The sequence below is a fragment of the Monodon monoceros genome, unplaced genomic scaffold (assembly GCF_005190385.1).
Source record: "Monodon monoceros isolate NGI ecotype Baffin Bay Population unplaced genomic scaffold, NGI_Narwhal_1 Super_Scaffold_18, whole genome shotgun sequence".
Classification (NCBI taxonomy): Eukaryota; Metazoa; Chordata; class Mammalia; order Artiodactyla; family Monodontidae; genus Monodon; species Monodon monoceros.
This window is the reverse complement of record NW_021703774.1, coordinates 145,306,016-145,320,826: the sequence shown is the minus strand read 5'-3', so window position 1 is coordinate 145,320,826 and position 14,811 is coordinate 145,306,016. Positions and strand designations below refer to the sequence as shown.

Genomic DNA, 14,811 nt, shown 5'->3' with positions numbered 1-14,811 from the left:
AATTAATTTAAAAAAAAGAAACAGAGAGCAGAAATCAGTAGAGAAAATCAATAAAACCAAAAGCTGATTCTTTGGCAATATTAATAAAAGCAGTAAACCTCTAGCCAGGCTAGCCAAGAAAAAAAGAGAGAAGACACAGATTACTAATATCAGAAATGGAAGAAGGATCATCACTACTGATCCCATGGATACTAAAAGCGTAATAAAGGAATATTATGAGCAACTCTGTGCCCACAAATTTGATAACTGAGGTGCAATAGACCAATTCCTTGGAACACACAAACTACCAAAACATACAAGAAGAAATAGATCATCTGAAGAGGCCTATATCTACCAAGGAAATTGAATCAATAATTAGTAACCTTCCAGAAAACCAGGCTCAGATGGTTTCACTGGTGACTTCTATCAGACATTTAAGGAAAAGATGATACCAATTCTCTACAATCTCTTCCAGAAAATAGAAGCAGAGAATCTTTCTAACTTGTTCTGTGAAGCCAGCATTACCCTAAAACCAAAACCAGATAAAGACATTCTCAACTACAGACCAATATCTCTCATGAACATCATGCAAAAATTCTCAACAAAATATTAGCATATTGAATCCAGTGATGTACAAAAAGAACCACACACCTAAATGAAGTGGGATTTATTCCAGATATGCAAGGTTGGTTCAACATTAGAAAATCAATTACTGTATTGTATCACATCAACAGGCTAAAGAAGAAAAATCATATCATATCTATAAGATGCAGAAAAGCACTTGATACAATCCAACATCCAATCTTGATTTTAGGAAACACTCTCAGCAAAATAGGAATGGAAAGAAACTTGCTCAATAAATAAAGAACATCTACAAAAAATCTACATCTAACATCATGCTTGATGATGAGAAACTAGATGCTTTCCCCCTAAGTTTGGGAAAAGGCAAGAATGTCCCTTTTTACTACTCCTATTCAGCATTATACTGAAAGATCTAGCTAATTCAATAAGACCAGTAAAGGAAATAAAAGGCATAGATATTAGGAAGGAAGGATTAAAACTGTCTTTGTTCACAGATGACATGATTGACTATGTAGAAAATCCCAGAGAACTGGCAGAAAACTCCTAGAACTAACCAGCGTTATAGCACTGTTCCAGGATACAAGGTTAATATACAAAAGTCAGTTGCTTTCCTATATACCAGCAATGAGCAATTGGAATATGAAATTAAAAACATAATATCATTTAAATTATCACACACAAAAAGAAATACTTAGGTATAAATCTAAATATATTGATATATATAAATTTATATATATAATTACAAGACTCTGATCAGAGAAATCTAGATAAATTGAGAGCTATTCCATGTTCATGGATAGAAAGATTCAATATTGTTTAAATGTCAGTTCCTCCTAACTTGATCTATAGATTCAATGTAATCTCAGTTAAAATCCCAGCAAATTATTTTATGGATATCAACAAACTTATTCTAAAGTTTATATGCAAAGGCAAACAACTGAGAACAGTCCACATAATACTGATAAAGAAGAACAAAGTTGAAGGACTGATGCTACGTGACATTAGACTTAAGACAAAGCTACAGTAATTAGGACAGCATGGTATTGGCAAAAGAATAGACAAACAGACCAATGGAACAGAATAGAGAGTCCAGAAATAGAAATACACCAATATAGTCAGTTGATCCTTGACAAAGGAGCAAAGGCAATTCAACAGAAAAAAAAGGATCATCTTTTCGACAAGTGATGCTAGAACAATTGGACATCCATATGTAGAAACTAAATCTTTCACCTTACACTTTTCATGAGAATTAACTCAAAATGGAATCTAATAGACCTAAATGTAAAACAGAAAACTTCTAGAATATAACAGGAGAAAATCTGTGTGAACTTGGATTTGGCAATGAGTTTTTGGATACAAAACCAAGAGTACAATTCATGAAAGAAAAAATCAATAACTTGACTTACTAAAATTAAAACCTTTTGTTCTGTGAAAGACACTGATAAAATAATGAAAAAACAAGCCACAAACCAGAAAAAAGTACTTGCAAAACACGTTTGATTTTTAAAAGACTTTCATTCAAAATATACAAAGAACTCTTAAAGCTCAGCAATAAGAAAAACAACCAACCCAGTTAAAAACAGGCCAAAGGCTTTAACAGACACCTCATCTGACAAGATATATACAGATGGCAAATAAGCATATGAAAAGACGCCCATATCTCATGTGTCATTAGGGAAATGCAGATTAAAACAAGAATAAAATATCACCACACCTATTAGAATGGCTAAAATACAAAATACTGACACATCAAATGTTGGCAAGGATGTGGAGCAACAGGAAGTCTCATTCATTGTTGGCAGGAATGCAGAATGGTTCAGCCATTTTGGCAACATACTAAAAAGCTAAACATAGTCTGACCACATGATTTAGCAATTACTGTTGTAGGTATTTACCCAATTGAGCTGAAAACTTATGTCTATACAAAACTGCACACAGTGGCACAGTATGGCACAAATGTTGCACATTGCTCCGGTTTATACAGTAATAAGGGCCTTTTTGTTTAATTATCTTTAAAAAATCATAGTCGCCAACAACTGGAAGCAACCGAGATGTCCTTCATTAGGTGAATGGATAAACAAACTGTAGTACATCCAGACAATGGAGTATTATTTGGCTCTAAAAAGAAATGCACTATCAAGCCACGAACAGGCATGGAGGAACCTTAAATACATGTTGCTAAATGAAAGAAGCCAGTCTGAAAAGTCTACATACTATATGGTTTCAACTGTATGACATTGTGGAAAAGGAAAAACTATGGAGACAGTAAAGAGATCAGTAAATACTACGCTACAGATCTTATGAGATTTATTTAGCCTTTCCACTGAGCTCAGTTATGCAGTGGCATGCCAGTTGAAGACAAGTCTCTGTATATGAGACGTTGGCTTCATTTCAGCGGCCCTCCTTCCCTGTTCCCAGGAGTCTCCTGATCTTCCTGCCGATAGGGCAGAAGTTTGGAGACGGCCAAGTGAGTTGGAGAGAATAATCCAAGTAAGAAAAATTTTTAAAAAACAGTTTTTTTCTTCATTAAATTAGTGAAATGGGGACTTCCCTGGTGGCGCAGAGGTTAAGAATCCGCCTGCAAATGCAGGGGACACGGGTTCGGGCCCTGGTCCGGGAAGATCCCACATGCTGCGGAGCAAGTAAGCCTGCGCGCCACAACTACTGAGCCTGTGCTCTAGAGCCCGCGAGCCCCAACTACTGAGCCCGTGAGCCACAACTACTGAAGCCCACGCACCTAGAGCCCGTGCTCCGCAACAAGAGAAGCCACTACAACAAGAAGCCCACGCACCACAACGAAGAGTAGACCCTGCTCGCTGCAACTAGAGAAAGCCTGCGTGCAGCAACGAAGACCCAATGCAGCCAAAAATAAAAAATAATTAATTAATTAAAAAATATTAGGGGCTTCCCTGGTGGCGCAGTGGTTGAGAGTCCGCCTGCCGATGCAGGGTACACGGGCTTGTGCCCCGGTCCGGGAAGATCCCACATGCCGTGGAGCGGCTGGGCCTGTGAGCCATGGCCGCCGAGCCTGCACGTCCGGAGCCTGTGCTCAGCAACGGGGGAGGCTGCGGCAGCGAGAGGCCCGCGTACCGCAAAAAAAAAAAAAAAAAAAAAAAAATTAGTGAAATTATGATGATAATTCAGGTGGTCTAGAAGTAGAAAAAGCAGAAGTCAAACATTAAAACAGTAGGAATAGTTACTGACATTTGTATAGCCTTTCAAAGAATGTTCTGTCCTACATTGTTGCAGGAAATCATTTGATCTTCCCACCAGTCCTGTATTTATTAAAGCTATTTTAAGAGTTAAGAGAACCGATTATCTCATGCCTGAGGTTACACAACTAGTAACTGGAAGAGCTAGTTACTTAAACTCCGGTCTTTTTACCTTTAAGCCCACTCTTCTTTCTACCAAAGAAAGCAAAGGCTTTGGTGAGAATAAAGGATGGGTTTAAGAGTCAGTTTCTCTTGTCAAAAATGATAATAATACTTACCCCAGAGTAGGGCTGCTCCAAGGGTGTGCAGGGTCCTGGCTAATATTTTTGTAAGGTCTCTGCTGTATAAATAAGTTGATGGGTCCATGTGAGATGTAATGACTTATTAATGAGGATTTAGAACAATAGGGAAAGAAGAGATACTTATGTATGTGTATATTATCCAATCAGTGCACATGAAGTTTCTTCAGAGTATCCAGATACCCCTTCTTTCTGTTCAGGTTCAGGAACCATCTCATCATGTTTTTTTTATTGTCAGGTGCATGATTCCTGGCTAATTTCACATCTCCCACCGTAAGAAAAAGGTAGCAGTACTGCTATTATTTACAGTGCCATGGCTTTCTGGAACCTGTTTTATAGAAACAATATAGATCTTCTTGTCTCTTCAGTTCTCCAGTACCCTTTATTTCATGCTGGTTACATCATTACTCTTCTTTTTTTTTAGCATCTTTATTGGAGTATAATTGCTTTACAATGGTGTGTTAGTTTCTGCTGTATAATAAAGTGAATCAGCTATACATATACATACATCCCCATATCTCCTCCCTCTTGCTTCTCCCTCCCACCCTCCCTATCCCACCCCTCTAGGTGGTCACAAAGCACGGGGCTGATCTCCCTGTGCTATGCAGCTGCTTCCCACTAGCTATCTATTTTACATTTGGTAGTGTATGTATGTCCATGCCACTCTCTCACTTTGTCCCAGCTTACCCTTCCCCCTCCACGTGTCCTCAAGTCCATTCTCTATGTCTGCGTCTTTATTCCTGTCCTGCCCCTAGATTGTTCCGAACCTTTATTTTTTTTTTAAGGTTCCATATATATGTGTTAGCATACGGTATTTGTTTTTCTCTTTCTGACTTACTTCACCCTGTATGACAGGCTCTAGGTCCATCCACCTCACTACAGATAACTCAATTTCGTTTCTTTTTATGGCTGAGTAATATTCCTACATCATTACTCTTGATGCCACACTATCCTTATCCTTCATTCTGCCCACAAATACTGGCTTCCAGTGACTCCGAAAGGTTGTGACTGTGCTTTGCTGACAATGACCACAAATGCAAGTCTTACCCAGAGTATGAAAGGGAAATGTGAACTGTAATTAGTTTGTCGTCATGTTAAATTTACCATTTGAAACTATCAAGACTGAATCATGAAGAAATAAAAATCCAAACAGACAAATTACTAGTAAGGAGATTGAATCAGTAGTCAGAAACCTCCCAACAAACAAAAGTCCAGGACCAGATGGCTGGTGAATTCTACCAAACATTTAAAGAAAAAATACCAATCCTTCTCAAATTTTTCCAAAACATAGAAGAGGAAGGAACACTTCCAAACTCATTTTATGAGGCCAGCATTATCCTGATACCAAAACCAGACAAAGGCACTACAAGAAAAGAAAATCACAGGCCAATATCTTTGATGAACACAGATGCAAAAATCCTCAACAAAATTTTAGCAAACAGAATTCAACAATACATTAAAATTCAACACACACTGTGATCAAGTGGGATTTATTCCTGGGATGCAAGGATGGTGCAACATCCATAGATCAATCAATGTGATAAACCACATTAATAAAATGAAGAGAAAAAAATCATATGATCATCTCAATAGATACAAAATAAGCATATGACAAAATTCAACATCCATTCATAATAAAAATTCTCAACAAAGTGGGTATAAAGGAAATGTACCTCAACATAATAAAGGCCATATATGATAAACCCACAGATAACGTCATACTCAATGGCAAAAAAGCTGAGTCTTTCCTCTAAGATCAGGAACAAGACAAAGATGGCCACTCTCACCACTTTTATTCATTGTAGTACCAGAAGTCCTAGCCAAAGCAATTAAGAAAGAAAAAGAAACAAAAGGCATCCAATTTGGAAAGGAAAAAGTAAAACTGTCTGTATTTAGAGGTGACAATATTATATATAGCAAATCCTAAAGATTCCACCAAAAAAAAAAACCTGTTAGAATGATTTTTAAAAATTCAATAAAGTTGTAAGATACAAAATCAATATACTAAAATCAGTTGTGTTTCTATACACTAATAATGAACTATCAGAAAGAGAAATTAAGAAAACAATCCCATTTACAATTGCATCAAAAAGAATAAAATACCTTGGAATAAATTTAGCTTAGGAGGCGAAAGGCTTTTTACAATGAAACTATAAGACACTGATGAAGGTAATGAAGAAGACACAAATAAATGGAATGATATTTTGTACTCATGGATTGGAAGAATTAATATTGTTAAAATGTTTATAGTATCTAAAACAACGTACAGAGTCAGTGCAATCCCTACCAAATTTTATCATTTGAAATTTTATAGTGTAAACAGAGAATAGCACATCTTCCAGCACATGCTTCTCTTGGACTCTTTTAGCCCCACATGCCTAGGTCTAAGGGCTGTACTCCTTAAAGGATTATTGTAAAGTTACATTAGATAATTATGTCAGCTGTGTGTGTGTGTGTGTGTGTGTGTGTGTGTGTGTTTTAATAAAATGTAGAAACAAAATTGAATTGGAGCAGTTGCAAGAGATTCCTGGTGGAAAGTCTCGGTGAGAATTGCATATACAGCTCAGGCTAAAGCGTTTGCGAGAGCTTACTAGAGAGCATCCTCCCAGACAAAATGAAGTAAATTACAAGGCCCTGGAGACAAAGATAAACTGCAGTAATGTCAGCTCCAGAATCACTGATCAAAGAGCAGAGTGGCTGATTTGTTGAGAAGATACTGCAGTGCCCAGTAGCAAGAGCTGAAAGGCAGGGCCTCCAGAGCTGAGAAATACCCCAAATTCCAGATCACGCAAATCAAGCAGTCCCTCTTCTCTTAAAGTGATACAAGAGACATGAGATAGTGCCTCTATGTTTATCACAGATCACTGTAAGTGAGGCAAAGCCGTATAGAAGCCCAAGTCTGCAGTGGAGTTCACAAAGAGCAAAGGGTCAGTGATGCCCAGGGCAGGATGTATTGGCACACCCAGATGTGGGTGAATGAAGAGACGGTTGATAATTCAGGAAGAGCCAGCAGACCTGTAATCGTGGGGGAGAGGCAGTCAGAGGAGATAGAAATTGTCCTTAGGGAGAAAACTTTCCATCTTGGAGCTTGAAAGGCTCTATGGCAGTATTAAATAACCTTTCTTACATAAAGTCTATTTCAGGAAAAAAAAAAAAGAAAATGAAAATGTTTAATGACGAGCTGGGATTACTAAAGCTAACCTAAGCTGCTTCTGCGATTTCCCAAATCATGTCATCATTCCAGAAGCATCCCTCTAGTAATTGCAGAAGTGCATCTTCCAGGAAGGTTAGAGAGGATAGAACTGAAGAAGCAGTGGTGGGGTGAACTCTGTGCTGAGAGTTCTTACCTGTGTTTATAAGCAGGTCCTCCCAGCACGACTGTACTGGCTACCTTGATTAAGTTGCTATATTTGCTTTAAAAGAAGCTAATATTTGTTAACTATGGTTTGTGAGGCAGTGTGCTAGGTGTTACACACATGGTCTTACTCTGTTCTTGCAACCAGTTCCTTGAACTGCTTCCAGTAAGCTAGCACCTGGAATGAGGGAGGGGGCACAGTAGGGGGCTAAGTTCAGTCTTTTCTGAGAGGTTCTAGAAATTAGCCCATTGGTCACGAGATGCCCAACAACACTGATCTATACAGTCCTAATCCTCAAAGTCCTTTCTTCATTTTCTCCAGCCATCACCACCTCATACCCACACTTCCTGTCAATTAACCTTCCAAGTCAAGGTAACCAATTGAGTTCAGTCCAAAAAACATTTTGTTGGGTACTTATATAGTCAGTGCCATGCATGGTACTCTGTGCTAGGCACTATACTCAGATTTCATGGTCTGGGAGAGAAAGATGTTTAAATGGACAGTTATTCCTTTTTTTTTTTTTTTTTTAATAAATTTATTTATTTATTTTTTGGCTGCATTCGGTCTTGGTTGCTTCCTCTAGTTGCTGTGAGCAGGGGCTACTCTTTGTTGTGGTGCACGGGCTTCTCATTGCGGCGGCTTCTCTTTGTTGTGGAGCGCAGGCTCTAGGCACGCGGACTTCAGTAGTTGTGGCACATGGGCTCAGTAGTTGTGGCTCACGGGCTCTAGAGCACAGGCTCAGTAGTTGTGGCGCACGGGTTTAGTTGTTCCGCGGTGTGTGGGAATCTTCCCGGACCAGGGCTCGAACCCGTGTCCCCTGCATTGGCAGACAGATTCTTAACCACTGCGCCACCAGGGAAGTCCCTAAGTGGACAGTTTATTCTTCAGGGTAACAAGTGCTAGGCCATAGTTATGTCCTAGTCATCACTGTATCCCTAATCCCAGGCCAGCATCTGGCACATAACAACAACGAGACTGTTACAGTTAGCATGTACTGAGGGAGAACTATGTGCCAGGCTTGTACTAAACATTGTATTGTCAACATAATCCTCACAAGAATTTTATGAGGTATTAGTATAATTCCAGTTTTAAAGATGTGGACATTAAGGCACAGAGCAGTTAAATAACATGCCCAGCTAGTAAGGGATGGAGCCAGGGTACAAACCCAAGCAGAGTGACTCTGTTGCCTCTAAATATCTGTTGAGTGAACGAATGAATGAACGAGTGAGAGGATGGAAGGGAAGGAGGTGGGAGAGAGAGTGGGGACAAGTGAGCAAGGTCAGGTGACTGTCAGCTCTAGGTAAAATGGGGTCCACAGGCAGGAGAGGTTGGTTCTGCTTGGCGGGGGAAGCAATCAGGAAAAGTTTCACAAAGGAAGTGGTGCTTCACCCGAATGTTGCAAGATGAATAGGTAGTCACTAGCCAGGGCAGGGCAGGGTAGACAGAGCTAAGGCCAACCCTTCTACTTTTGTGGTAGATCCTTTCCCTCTCTCACCTTCTCGGGGACATTTCTCCAACTGTCTCATTTCTGTTGCATCATGCTTGAGTTTTCCTCTTATTCTAACCAGCTTATATGCATGCTGAAAAATTACCTAACCTCAAAAAAATCTTTCCCTGCAATTCCCCTCCAGCAATTGCCCCATTTCTCTGTCTCTCTTTATAGCAAAACTTCTAAAAATGGTAGTCTCTATTCCCTGGCTCCAATTCTTCTGTTTTCTCTGAAACCCAATGAAAGCAGCATTTCACCCCCACACTCCAGTGAAACAGCTCTACTCAAAGTCAAGAGCAACCTCCCTGTTGGCAAATACAGCTGTCAATCTTATGGCTACCTTCCCAGGCCGAGCACAGTGTTTGATGCAGTTGGTCCCTGTATCCTTCTTGAGACACTTCATTCCTTTGGCACCTGAGACATCACACTCTCTCCTGATTATTTTTCTATCTCAGGGACTGCTTCTTTCAGCCTTTTGCCATGCTACTCCTCAGCTCCCAAATGTTGATCCTTAAAATGCACACGGTGGTCAGGGCACTCTCCCACTGGAAATCATTCAGTGACTCTTCCCAGGACAGAATCCAAACTTGAGCATTGGAGAGCTCTGCCACCTCACCTGTCACGAAGTATTTGTGTGGTGCTCTAGAGGACAGCCAGCCCCTCCAAATGTTCTTTTTCACCACACCCCCCAAGATCCCTGAGAGCCGAGTGGCTCCCATTTGCAGATGAGGAAGCTGAGAAGCAGATTGTCCTTCACTTGCCCAAGGTCACGCAGCTTGCAGTGTCCTTTATGAAAGCTTCTAATTCCAGGTCCTGTATTCTTCCCGTTTACAACCTGTTGTTTGACCTGATTCCTTAAACTTGGGGCTTCTGAGTGAAGCAGAGGCGTGGAAGTCTGGTTCCTTCTTTTAGGTGCCAGCCTCTCCATCTGGATTTCCTCTTAAGAGTGCAGTGGTTTACACTCTTCACCCCAGGCGCTTGGTAGTCACGTTTGCAGGACAATGGTGCTCTTACTGGTCGAAATGCTAAATCTCCCCAAATGAGAGGCCAGCTGCAGAGTATGAGAAGAACAAGGGCTGGATGATTTGATCAGACATCTGTGGGGGCCTCCTGGCATTTGGAGTGTGAGCGCCTTAGAGAAACTAACTATTCTGGCCCGAGGGAGTTGGAGACTGTTAATCTTGGTGGTTTTGACCGCTAACTGCCCCAGAGGTCCCAGCCTGCTGTATGACTCAGAATCCCCAACACTCCCCCTATTCTTCTCTCACTGGGATGGTCAGGAGGCCATTTCTAAGGCATTTTAATTTGGTAATAACTTGACATGGCCCACTATGCCCAGGGCTGTATGTTTTAGAAGTTACTGTTGCTTGGGGTTTGGTTTAGAGCTGCTCCATCCTTAATATCTGACCACCCCGCACTGGCCTGGGAAGAGCCTTTCCTGGTGGGCTCTGGCTTCCTGTGTTCCATCTTGCCTGTGCTCTTTCTTCTCCATTATGGATTACCTGAGTCCATAGACCCTGGACTATCCCACAGCCCGATTCTTTTTTTTTAATTAAAAAATTTTTTATACATTTTTTAAAGGTTACTTTCCATTTACAGTTATTACGGAACATTGGCTGTATTCCCCATGTTGTATAGCACATCCTTGAGCCTGTCTTACACCCCATGGTTTGTACCTCCCACTCTCCCACCCGTATTTTGTCCCTCCCCACCCTTCCTGCTGGCAACCACAAGTTTGTTCTCTATATCTGTGAGTCTACTTCTTGTTTTGTTATAGTCACTAGTTTGTTGTATTTTTTAGATTCCACATATATGTGAGATCATACAGTATTTGTCTTTCTCTGTCTGACTTATTTCACTTAGCATAAGACCCTCCAGGTCCATCCATATTGCTGCACATCTAGAGCCCTGATTCTTGAAGCATTTTGCCAGAAGTTGATGGTGTTCACTAGAGAGAGGAAAGATGTGGCTGAAGGTTTGTCTGCTGTTGTACATGCATTTCTACGTGCATTTCTGCAATGCACTATGTTAAAGGGACGACCACCATCCGTCTTTCCTTTTCTTTGTGAAACTTTCTGGAATTCAGAAAGACCATCGGAACCCACAGTACCAGGCAAGTAAGCGGATGGTGGGGGATTGGAGACAAGGATATGAGGGACTCATAATGCCTCACTGCTTGTTACACACTTCCAGAGCTTCTCTACCCCATCTCCAACTGCACTGACTACTCGTGCTGTCCCTGGACTCTGTGCTTCCCTCTGTGATGGCACTGACTGTGATCCACACCAGGGCGGTGCCATATTAAGAGCTCCTGGGCTTCCCTGGTGGCGCAGTGGTTGATAATCTGCGTGCCAGTGCAGGGGACACGGGCTCGAGCCCTGGTCTGGGAGGATCCCACATGCCCCGGAGCAACTAGGCCCGTGAGCCACAACTACTGAGCCTGCGCGTCTGGAGCCTGTGCTCCACAACAAGAGAGGCCGCGACAGTGAGAGGCCTGTGCACTGAGATGAAAAGGGGCCCCCACTCGCTGCGACTAGAGAAAGCCCTTGCACAGGAATGAAGACAGCCAAAAATTAATTAATTAATTAATTAATAGCTCCTGCATTCGTGTTAGAGAGAAATAGTTTCACGTAGTATCCACTACTTACTAGCTGTATGATCTTGACTAAGTCTCTTCATCTTTCTGAGCTTGTATGTAAATTAATAATTAATAGCACCTACTCACCTGGCTATTGAGAGGAGTAATTGAAGAAAGCTATAATGTTTTCATCACTGTGCCTAGTCCAAAAGCTTCCAGTAGGTTTAGTAATTGCACTGAAGTTTATGTTTCATTTCTGAAATACAGTTGTTTATGTAAGAAAATATTGTCATGTAAATTTCTCGTTAAACCCTTGACTTTCTTCTGCCTATAAAGGCCCAACTCCGGCTTGTCGCTCAGCATTTATATTTGCATTTCAGGCTTTAAATTTCATTGGTAGGGAAAGCTAAAAAAATGTAGATTTTTTAGAAGAAATTGCACATAGATATAGATGAGTTTGTCTAAATTCAGTGAGCAGTGACTCTGTATAAGGCCCTGGGCTAGGCTCAACAGGGCACTGAGTGAATCACACATGACGCATGATAGGCGGTGGCATCATAGTTTCTGGCTGTCCTGTATAAGCACCAGCCTCCCCTACCCTGGACCCACCCCGCCCCCACCCCTGCAGAAGGCAGCCCTGAGGGAAGACCCACCACAGGGCCCCAGCACAGCAGAGCAGCTGGGCATCAGAGGGCTGGCAGCTGGCCCAAGGGTGGAGACTGGGGAGGTTGGGACTGGGAACTGGCAACGAGCCAGGGCTCCTTCAGGTGCCCCAGCACGCAGGGCCTCCAGCCCCAGCAGTCACTTAATGTGTCTAGTTCTTCCGCTGTGGTCTTCTCTAGACTGCACTGGGCAGGGTTTTTGGTGGCAGGGCTGTGACTCCAGCTGCACACTGAACACATATGGACACTGAAGCCCAGAGATATGAGGTGACATCACTACAGTCACACAGCCGCAAAGCCAGGGCTACAACTCACAGCCTTCTGAAAAACAGTGCTTTCTGACTTACGGGCTCCTGAGATTGTCTTATGTCCAGTCCAAGTGTAGTGAGATTGTCAGGGCCATTTTGTTCCTTCAGAAAATCATAAGGGTCTTCTGTGTGCCCATCTCTGTGCAAAGAACTGTGGGTACAGGGTTAAATCAGACCCTGACCTTGGGAATTTACAGTGCAGTGAGGGAGACATACTACCGACCATTGCAGTTCCGTACAGCGAGTGCTGGGCAATCATGTAACGCGGGTGGCAGGGGGTGGACAGTGAGCGCAGGGAGACACTTGGCCCAATCTGGGGGTCAGGGAATTATGCCCAGAGAAATTGACATCTGAGCTGAGTTGTGAAGGACCGGGAGGCATAGGCAGGTGGAGAAGGACAAGGAAGAACATTCCAGGCACAGAGGATAGGAGAGCAGGAGAGCCTCCTTAACTAAACGCCCCGACATGTATTTGATCTCTATTCAGGGCACTGTGAGTGGTTCCCACTGACTGGATCATAGTGTGTGTGGAGAGAATAGAGGCAGATGAGGCTCGACTTGCAGACATATTCAGGAAGGTTGAAAGGGCAGTGCCTGTGACTTTATCAAAGTCTGGCGGCTCTCTCCTTAGGTCTCCAGGCTCTACTCTCCCAGTCGGGGAGCCTGGATGGAGTTCCTGATTTCCGTGGAATCTGGCTTACTGCAAAGAATCTATGCAAAACCCAGTGAGCTCTTTTTACCAACTTCCACTGCCGGGCCTTGCTTGTTTATCTACCTATTCCTTTAGGGGTTCTTGGCTCCTCCCCCTTACCCCCACCTCCAGGGCCTTGGTGTGGAAAGGGGGCTGAAGTGCTGATTGTAGGGAGTGAAGCTTTGTTCAGGGTTTAAACACCTACAGTTCTTCATGAACTAGTAACCACTGCCCAGTGCCCGGCAAGCCGTGACTCTCTTTCTCTTCCTATAGGCCTGCTGAGTTAGCCACCAAGTACGCAAACTTTTCAGAGGGAACTTGCAAGCCTGGGTATGCTTCAGCCTTGATGACTGCCATCTTCCCCCGGTAAGTGCTCCTGTTTCTTCCCATCACCTGGATAGCCTGGTCCATGGCCCAGGACTCAGACACCCTGCCCCGTGTGGCAAGTGGTGTGCCTCTGAGAAAATGAGATTCTGTGGTACCTTTCCTCCTGTGTCCTTGAGTTGGTGGGTGCCTGGAAAGGACTTTGCTTTTGGTTGGTTCCTACTCCAGTCCCACTCTAGGCCCTTGCTACACCTTACCCCCGTCTTCCTCTCAGAGCTTGTACCTGCCAGCACAGCTCGCTTCTGTGGAGGAAAGAGACGAGGTAGAACCTACGTGGTTCCCCTTGGAAGCCAGGTATCCAGAGGCCGCCAGGCAGTGCTCCACAGCACAGAAGCTCGTAGTCTTTTTTGGAAGCTGGGACCAACTACCTGGCTTCAGGGAGGCAAAGCCAAATAAAGCAGGAAGTAAAGAGGAGTTTCTGAGGCTGGCGTTCTAGAGTTCCTGATTTCCTTGACAGGAGCTGCTGAAAGAAGCTGTGCCAAACCCTGGGAGATCCTTTCACCCAATTCCACTGAGAGGCCTTGCTTGCTTATCCGCCTTTTCCTTTCGGGTTTTCTTTCCTGAAACCTTGGTGTGGAAAAGAGCCTGACGTGCTGCGATCGTCTTGTCTGTGGTCCGAGTGCAGTGAGACCCCTGGGGTCGTTTTGTTCCTTCAGAGAGTTATAGGACTATCTGACTTGGAGGGGATGTAGGAGGGGCTGCTCTGGACCTCTGGGAGTCAGGATGTAGCACTCGGACCACCAGAGGAGCCCTAGGGGTGGCCTCTTGGGGTGGGCTGTGTTCACGGGGGAAGGGTATGCACCCCATCCCTTAGAAGGCTGAGGTTAGGGCACATGGTGTGCTTGCAAAGGAATGCTGACAAATAGCTTGCCCACAAGCAAATCCAGGGTATTTGGATTTTATGCTCCTTTTCTTTCCTAATGTCAGCAATCCAAGCTTAGCTCCTCGTATAAAACAGGAGGCTCTGCTGGCTGAATATCTGGTGTTCAGTTAGAGATCCCTTTGTCTGGGGTCTGCCTTCTGACGTGATTCCACTGTTTTGCTTCCCTCAGCTATTTACTGAGCACTTCTTCAGTGTCTGGCGCCATGTTCCATATTCTTGCATGGGTTTTCTCAGACCTACATTGCTCAGGCCCCTGGGCCAGACACCTGTGAGTTTTCCTTGACCTGTGTATGGGTTTTCTAATTGAAAGTAATACAAGCATGTGGGGAAAAAAACTCAAACAGTACAAAAGGGTATATATTCCCACTCCAGATCCCAGAGACAGCCAA

General features: G+C 43.1%; 1 protein-coding gene across 19 annotated transcripts in view; it reads left to right on the top strand.

The window, feature by feature from the left end:
- The window catches only part of ST3GAL3 (ST3 beta-galactoside alpha-2,3-sialyltransferase 3), a 227,795-nt gene that overhangs the window by 144,052 nt on the left and 68,932 nt on the right, over positions 1–14,811 (top strand). For all 19 annotated transcript variants that reach the window (XR_003794405.1, XR_003794404.1, XR_003794403.1 and 16 more), the window contains one exon: positions 13,429–13,521. Coding sequence is in view for 16 of the 19 variants with exons in the window: in XM_029228260.1 (XP_029084093.1) it covers positions 13,429–13,521 (93 nt within the window). In the remaining 3 variants the exon portion in view is untranslated. The remainder of the gene's footprint in view (positions 1–13,428; positions 13,522–14,811) is intronic.